General features: G+C 38.5%; 1 protein-coding gene across 1 annotated transcript; it reads right to left on the bottom strand.

Moving 5' to 3' along the window:
* Positions 1-271: 271 nt before the first annotated feature.
* Positions 272-7,790, bottom strand: tnnc1a (troponin C type 1a (slow)). Its single transcript, XM_038281810.1, has 6 exons — positions 7,639-7,790; positions 5,328-5,358; positions 2,542-2,688; positions 1,990-2,104; positions 1,389-1,525; positions 272-880 (listed from the first exon to the last, which is right to left on the bottom strand). The coding sequence occupies exons 1-6, from the start codon at positions 7,660-7,662 to the stop codon at positions 849-851; spliced, it is 486 nt and encodes a 161-aa protein (XP_038137738.1). The 5' UTR covers positions 7,663-7,790; the 3' UTR covers positions 272-848.
* Positions 7,791-8,855: the final 1,065 nt, after the last annotated feature.

The following is an 8,855-nucleotide window of genomic DNA, read 5'->3' as shown; positions in this document are numbered from 1 at the left end:
AACTTTTTCATGATATTCTAATTTTATGACCAGCACCTGTATATCAAATATGTAGATGAGTTAAAATTTGCTAAAAGAATTTGATTCCTAAAAAAAAATAGATTACATAAATGTAACCCTTCAAAATAGACATGAGCAAAAAGATGTGCCTTTCTGTTATTCTGATTAGAGCTGAACAAAATATTCCAGCTTAATTTACAAAGTCTTATTCCTCTGAGAACTCTGTTGTAACACCTATAAGGAATTAGAAATAAAAAGTCAGACAAATTTATAGCATTTACAGAGGCATATAGATCTTTTCCAATTTTATTACATGAAAACACATCAACCTTTTGCGCAGATCCATGCAGTCAAACTTTAAACACGAGAACAGAATCAAACATCCAGATGGGACTTTGGACACGCAGAAATGTATGCAATTTGTACTATAAGTAATAGTATACACATTAACTGGATCTAGTTCATTTCCTGGATAAAATATTCTTCTAACAAAACTTAACTTTGTGTTTATTTACATAGTAAGGTTTTCGTAAGATTATATTAACCTGGAAAATAATACAGAAACCTAATATAAACCAGTTAAAAGTGAAGTAAGATTTGGTCTCAACAAAAAAAAACTTTAAGCAATTTAGACACATTTACACAGATTCAATGTTCTGAAAGTCACAAATTGCGTCTTCAACAAAGCAAGATATGATAGAAAATACAAAATAAATAATCAGATACATTATTTGCGAAGGTGTCCCATTGTTTCCATCAGCTGAAGCCAAACAAGCATCCAATTTTCCACAGATTACCGTGGAGCCACAGGGACATTAAAATGACTCTGGATCATCTCCTGTTCAACGTTACTCCACTCCTTTCATGAACTCCAAGAATTCTGTAAAATATGAAAGCCCTGTTTAGAAAACAGCTCATATACAGTCGATTGAGGATAGATAAATAACTGGTCATAAACTCAGTAGCTCAAAGTGAGAAGGACTATAAGATAATGAATTTTCTGTTTATTATGCTTTGAAAGGAAAGCATTTTTTCACAGATCTTTTTTTTTTTTGCCTCATTTAGTCAAATTAATTGCAGTTCTCTAACCATATAACTACAATACAATGACTCAGTGACTTTAAAGGGGAATTGTAAAGATATGACACAGGGAAATAAATCATGATCATGAGATATACTCTAGTACTTCATAATAGAGCTTTGTTCGTTTAGATTTAAAAATGTTTAACACAGAAAACACCCAGTTTTCTTAATGCCACCTAAACTATTCAAACAAAGTAGCAGACAATCCAATGGTGTAATATTGCTTTCAAGACAAAGATTTTGGCTACTTTCAGTGGCATTTCTGTCATTGCATTTATTTGCTTTTAGGAGGTTAAACACCTCACCGTCGTAATCAATTTTGCCATCGTTGTTCTTATCCCCGTCTTTCATCAACTCTTCGATGTCATCCTCAGTGATTGCCTCTCCTGTAGATTCTAGCATTATTTTCAGCTCATCCAAGTCAATATAACCATCGGCATTTCTGAAAAATCAAAACAGTGTTGTTTAGCTTAGGTCTAAAGAAAATCTGTAAAGAGCATTAGAGAAAAAAAATACTCATGTATGCTATCATATATAGTGTTATAATTCAGTGAAACCACTGCTGATGGGTTAAGGAACTGCATGTTTTTTCTCTGATGCTCAGACGAGGTGTCTGGCATACATGCTAGTGGGTGTTAGAAATACTCAGAGCTGTCAAAAATGATTAAAGTGCAAACTAAATGCTGTTCTCTACAGAGCTACTTGGCATTTTGTCAGAGCTCATACTTTGCAAATTAGGAGCACACTGTTAAAACCACACCAAAGACCGAATTTATAAGAAGACTGGTAGTTCTGAGATGAACGGATTTGTCTATTTCATCATTCAAAGATTTTTTTTTTTTAAATAAACTTATTTTAGTGAATTCATGTTTTTTTTTATAGTAGGGTTTAAGAATTAAAACATACTTGTCAAACATCCTAAAGAGGTCTGCAAGCTCTTCCTCTGTCTTCCCTTTGCTGTCATCCTTCATGCATCTCACCATCATGACCAAGAACTCATCAAAGTCAACTGTGCCGCTCCCTGCATACAGACATTTCACAGTAATATTCCAAAGCTGATTTTTAATTCAACTGAACAAAAAAACTGAAAACAAATACATCTATATGCAGTTAATGGATTTTAAAGGTATTCATATTTTACAGACCTGTAGTTCATGATAAATGATGACAAATTTAAATGTCATAGTTACTTTTTATATCAGGGATTGCCAAAATGTAAACAATATACTAAACCTTTCTAAATCAAATCCTAATGTTTCCTTCTGTCATTAAACATTACAACAAATGGACAATTTCAAGATGACCTATGCATTTCATACACAGCTCCCTTTTAATCCAGTCTGACACAGCCCAATCTCCTTACAACGGCTGACTAACATTTGACATTAAATATAGCGGATATCACTTGTTTGCTAATCTGTGAAAAGGTTAACCATTTAGTTGCCTATTTATATTTACCATCTTCATCCACCTCATCTATCATCTCCTGCAGTTCCTCTGGTGTAGGGTTCTGACCGAGCATCCTCATAACCTTCCCTAGCTCTTTGGTGCTGATGCAGCCATCCTCTGCGTCTTGCACGAAGATGTCGAAGGCAGCCTTGAACTCTGCAACAAAAGAGCATACATTTTTAGTTGTTTTAAATCTTTCATTATGGGGCATAGTTTTGCATCTAATCATGCTTGCCTTAACAAGCTATTACTAATTTGGGAATTATACATTTGTCTCGTTCTCAAACGGCCACCTAAACGTGGTGGGTTTCAGTGAAAAAAAAAAACGGGTTTCAGTGCTTGGATGATCCAAGGGCTATTCAAGGGTATTCCAAGGCAAACAGGCTCTGGGTGACCGTTCAGAGAAAGAGTGGTTTAAAAAGCCTTAATGAAGACTATGAAAGAGGCACATGTCGTCACTCTGTATGGTGGAGCTGGGGTTCTGGAGCTTGGCCTCAATGATCAGTTTCCTTCTCGCAACCCAGCTGGGCCAAGCCTAGAGGAGTGTGGCAAGGCCATCCCCAGTAGACCAACCAACTGCAGGGGGATACATGAGGGTCGCTGCTAAGAGAATTGGACAGCAATCAGAGGTGGGGGTGGATGCAGATGCTTAAATTAGCTCTGGGAAAGTAAAATGTGTTGGAGTGTACCCTGGTGGATCGCATCCATTTGCCTTCTTTTTACAGGGAGGGTCTTACTGTTGTTGCAACCTATGAGTCTGAAAGACAGATTGGAGTACCAGGCCTTCTTAGCATTCATGGCAGGGGAGTTGGAAAGCTCCCATCCCTGAGATCCCATATTTCTTCTAGGGGAAATTCCAAGCCCATATGTGAAACCAAATGGAGCTTGATTTGGAGAAACAGACCCACAGCTCTCAACCAGTGTTGCTTCATTATTTGACTTCTGTGCAAGTCATAAAATGTCCCTGATGAACACCATGTTCAACAATATGGATGTCTATCGGTACAGTTGGCAACAGGATACCCTAGGCCAGAGGTCGATGAACAACTTTATAGTCGGATTTTTGAAATGTCAGCTGCATGTCTTGGACATTCTGGGGTAAAAGAGAGCCACAGGTGTCTACCAATCATCACCTGGTGATGAGCTGGATATGCTGGAACTGGAGGGCGCCAGACAGACTGGTTGGCCTGTGGGACTCCTGAGGCAGCAAACAGGTAGGGTTAGGGTTGAAGCCAAGCATGTAAGAATGGTCAAAGCGGCAAAAACTGGAGGAATATGAAGTGACCCTGTAGAAAGCACCCTCACATTTGAAAGCAGTGCTCTTCTTTATTTGGTGTGGGGAGCTACTGACCCTGAAGGAGGAATCAATAGATGGTGCAAGGAATACTTTGAGGGTCTCCTGAACCCAGCAAAAGGCCTTCCGTGCTAGAAGATACAGCAAGATTTGTTCACCACCCAGGCTGACGCTGCCAAGGTGGACAAGTATCTTGGGGCACTGTTCATGAGTGAGGGGAAATGGAATGGGAGATCGATATATGGATTGGTGAGGCTGCCACTCTAAAGGGCTGGTTATACTCCATCAGCAGTGTGTCGCAGTGAGCTGGTTGGAGGTATGACGCAGATATTTTTTAATTAATGCCCAATTTTGAAGCGTGGTCTGTGCTATGTTATTCCACACCACAACGCAAGAGGGACAATCATGAACTAGCTGTGAGTCTAGATACGGCTGAGGTGTTGACGAAGTGGAAAAAAGCAAGGGATAAGTTTGTGCGACAACGAGGAACATGAGCGTGAAAAAGAGGGGGGATCCAGGTGGAAAAAGGGTCTGTGCATTCTCGCGCACCTCGCTCTTCTAGCTGGTCCAACTTCACGAGTTGTGTTCTACAATGGCGGTCATACAAACCAGGTACAAAACAGGAGATGCATAATGTAGAGCGAATGTAACTTGTAGATTTGACCAATCAGAGGGCTCCTGTCTGCAGCACTGTATGCGGTCACCTACAATTTTAGAGAGGTGCACCAGATTGTCTGCGGAAGGGACGAGGGCATATCTGCGTTCACTGCGACACACGCAGATGACCTGGTTTTTAAGTATAAACCAGCCTTAATGCAGTCTGTTGTGATGAAGAGGGAGCTGAGCGATTTACTGGTTGGTCTATGCCCTCAACTATGGTCATGAAATCTGGATCATGAATGAAAGTTTGAGATCCTGGATACAAGAGGCTGAAATTTGCTTTTTCTGCAGACTGGTTGGGCACTCCCATAGAGATTAGGAGAGGAACTTGGTCATTCAGGAGAAGCTATGAGTAGAGCAGAATCTCATCCGAATCAAGATTATTCAGTTGAGGTAGCTCAGACATCTTTTGTTTTTGTTGCATGTTACATCAGGAGGAAACCTATTGAATGATCCAGGACACACTGGGGAGACAAGTTTCAAAGCATATGGATTATACTAGTTGGGCAGGCTGACAGCTGTTCTTAAAACAGTAATTCCACCGTATTACTTTGCAAGATCTACTTTAAAACATAGCAAAAACTTTAACTAAAGCTTGTGGTAGTGTAGTAATGTGTAAATAAGAATAGGAATCATTAAAAGTGTAAAATGTTAACTCCTTATGAAAAACTGAGTAAATATTCAAATTGCAAACTTTTGTCCTTTTGATATCATAAAACCGACAAATTCTAAGTTCTGCTTTTTTGCTCCTGCAGCTGTGGATGACTTCAGTAGTAAATGCAAAAAAGTTCAAAAAACAATGCCCTAATAGTACAGTTCATGAAATAATCAGTTTACTCACCATTTTTCTGTTCATCTGTCAGCTGCTCAACCTGTAAAAGAAAAAAAAAATAAACAAAGGAAGCATTTAGATACACTAAACAAAATAACGTAGACCCTCCCTATTTTAGGCTTTCAAATAGTAATACCTTGACATATTTACTGTGAAAGGGCCTTATTTTTGGTAGCGAGACAAGAAATCTACAAATCTCACACCAGGCCTCAGTCCACTTCAGTCACAGTTGTTTTGAGAACTTTTTAATCAGGAGAGATGTTCCACAAACTTGATCCCCACTTGTTAAACCAGAGATGCTTTGTTAGGGGCAGAGATGGGAAGTAAGGAAGTACAAATACTTTGTTACTGTACTCAAGTAGATTTTTCTGATATTTTCACTTTACTTTACTACTTATTTTTATGGCGACTTTTTACTTCTACTCCTTACATTTTTACACAAATATCTGTACTTTCTACTCCTTACATTTAAAAAAAATTGGCTCGTTACTTTAGTTTTGAATCATTTCAATGGAGTTACCGTTATTATTTTTCACGTCATCAATACCAAATTCAATCTAATTGGATGGGAATCTACGTTGCATTTGATGCACCACTACAAGATGAATCGACAGATTCGGCGGTATTCATTCGAGGCAAATCATTGCAGCTTGGTGGCGGTGGCGTTAGCATAGTAGTATGGACGACGAGATGATTGAAAATGAACACAACAGAGATCTAGTCCTATTGGCAGACATCCATTTAAAATGTAGGCAACGGCATGAAAAAAGTGGTTTCTACTTTTACTTTTATACTTTAAGTAAATTTACAAGCCTGTACTTTGTTACTTTTACTTGAGTAAAGAAGTTTAGTCAGTACTTCCACTTTTACCAGAGTATTTTTTAACACAAGTATCTGTACTTTTACTCAAGTACGGAAAGTGAGTACTTTTGCCATCTCTGGTTAGGAGTAAGCAGGTACCTGGCTGGTAATTACACATTTTACACCAAACCAGTCTGATCGATGATCAACTGGAAGGAACCTAAAAATGTTACCTTTTTGCTTGTGGACACACATCATACCAAGTGTGAGCACTTTATCGAACAGAGGTTTTTACTGGGAAAGAGGAATATTTATTTTGAATATTATGTATGAATATTATGTTCTTTTTTTTCCTCTTTCATAGCCACATAATCTCTATAATACAGATGTCTAAAATAGATTTCCAATTGCTGTAAAAAGAGAGTTCAGTTTTAAATGAATAAAAGAAAGCACAACTGGGAATTAACTCAAATTGCATTGGTAGGAGAAACTTTTACAAAAGTTGGCGTCTAGACATCAGCAAGATAATCTTTGATAGATGCTTCCGTAAATAAAACATGCAACTCATGTGTCATATGTGAACCCAGCAACATGAGGAGTTGAAAACGAACACAACATGTGAACCACATATAAATGAACCTGACATACAGTGTGATAAATTAGCATAGCTGTGGATATGACCCAACAATGGGGTAGTAATCCTACAAAAGCTACAACCAAAGATGGAGACAGCTGCTTATTTAAGAGTTATTATCTGTCTACTGCTGTAAATTAAACAACCATACGTTCAGATGTCCATTCCTAAACAAACACAGCCCTACAATGATGATATGTGAAATGATCTATCTAGCCAAAGACATGCATGTGTATTCCTGTGGGATTTTACTATAATAGAGACCCTGCTCTGCTGGGATGTGAGAGAACAAGACAGCCAGACCCACTGTCCTGCAGGAGGGGGTGGAAAGATAACAGCACAGCTTCACAGGATCACAGATAATGCTGGAATCCTGCAGAGGAGGGGTTTATCTAAACCTGAAGGCCCTCTGGCACCAGAGCTACCAAGATTAGCAATGGGATTCAGGGCTGGTCCATTTGAAGTAAAGAATGAGGTTTGCAGCATGATAAACAAGGATGTATCCTGTCACTAACCCCAATAAGTGGCTCCCAACTGCTCCAATATGGATAAAGATCAAAAGACATGTTTGATACCAGCTGGTGATGGAAGGGCTGCTCTGAACAGGCCAATAGTCATTTTTAGGATTTAACTAGCATCAGATAATTATAAAGATATGGGATTTGTTTTGGCTTATTATCAATCACAGAGTTATTTCAGCCTTTCACAGAATAAATTGAAAATGTACTACATTTAAGAAGTTTGATTTTAAACAAAATCACTAGCCTCCCAGATCAGATCTCACTGTGGGTTGAGGACCACCACCCAACAAAACCACATCGCTTCATTAGAAGGAGCTGATTATATGCACATTGTAAAGCATATGAGCTGGGTGAGAGAACATACCGCTGCTTTGTAGATATCATTCATGCTGGCGGCTCGTCTGTTGCTGGTCCTGACAGTGTCCTGACTCAAACGAAGGATGAGGAGTCCAGCTCAGGGCAGGACTCCGGTCCCATCCTGGGAGGGTTTTATACTCAGAGTCTGTCCCTCCCTGGACAAAGCAGCCTCCCCTCATTGGGAGCCTCTAACATGTAAGTACACAAATGTGTGCCAATATGTGCCTGCATCAATGAGTCAATCTGTCACAATCACCAGGCTCAGATAAAAATGCAGCAGCTCTTAGGGGGGCACACTATGGAATGGAATGAATATGAGGAGAGCAGAGAGGCCATGTATGTGGAGCTCTAATCTCCAGAGAGAGGGGCTGTAGAGACACTCAACATTCCTCCAGAAACTGAGTGAGTAAATAAAAAAAAAGTTGTGACTGTTGATCCATGTAGAACTTTTCAGACTATGACAGGAGACTATGAGGAGTCATATAAGTAATATTGTACTTCAAAGCTATTCCATGATCAAAGCAAATTAAAATGCCTGCAGGGCCAAATCTAGCTCTGGTAAACACACTCAGAAATGCAACATGTTGAAGAAAGCAAATACATTCACAAAGCACCGTTAAAGGCAATCCATTAGACCAGAGACATTCTTGTGTCTTCTAAAAAAGGAGCAGATAGAGAACATGCTAAATTAAAGAATATATTTAAAAAGTAAAATACATGGTGTTTGCTTTTTCGTAAGAAACATTTAATAACGCTCTCATTTCATTACAGAGTGAAAATTAAATTTAGAGAAAACCTTAATAAAGAAAATTGGGTACAATTTGTGATCAAGAGCATTTAGAAAAGATTTAAATCATGCATATGTATTAAATCCTTTGAGAAAATGATTAACATTTCTGTTTATCTTTCTGTATAAGTTAGCAGGTTGATAGCAGGTCTTACCGCCTTAAGCTAAAAAAAACTTCTGAGAGACACTTGTTGTAGCCATAAACCAGTCACTGACATCCTTTGTAAAAAGTTTGTGGTTGTAGAAACAGCCTGTTTAACCCCAAAGGGACCCAGTGAGATCAAACTCTGCCCAGACAGGACCTCTTATTTTTAATTGCTTAGTCTGACCCTTGGTTAATTTTCATTACACAGGATGCAGTATAGCTCTGATAAATGGTATTCTATATTTAATTTTATGACACTATGCATTTAAATTAAGACCTTTCCAAATTATGT

Source organism: Cyprinodon tularosa, unplaced genomic scaffold, assembly GCF_016077235.1.
Source record: "Cyprinodon tularosa strain WSP-4 unplaced genomic scaffold, ASM1607723v1 ctg176, whole genome shotgun sequence".
NCBI classification, from domain to species: Eukaryota; Metazoa; Chordata; class Actinopteri; order Cyprinodontiformes; family Cyprinodontidae; genus Cyprinodon; species Cyprinodon tularosa.
The sequence above is the reverse complement of the archived record's forward strand: the minus strand, read 5'-3'. Positions and strand labels throughout refer to the sequence as shown.

Excerpts from the sequence above, each read along its gene's own strand:
- tnnc1a (XM_038281810.1), bottom strand. The coding sequence starts at position 7,662 with ATGAATGATATCTACAAAGCAGCG. Across the intron at positions 2,689-5,327 it reads GACAGATGAACAGAAAAATG|AGTTCAAGGCTGCCTTCGAC; the intron begins GTGAGTAAACTG and ends CTTTTGTTGCAG. Across the intron at positions 1,526-1,989 it reads CTCTTTAGGATGTTTGACAA|AAATGCCGATGGTTATATTG; the intron begins GTATGTTTTAAT and ends TTGATTTTTCAG.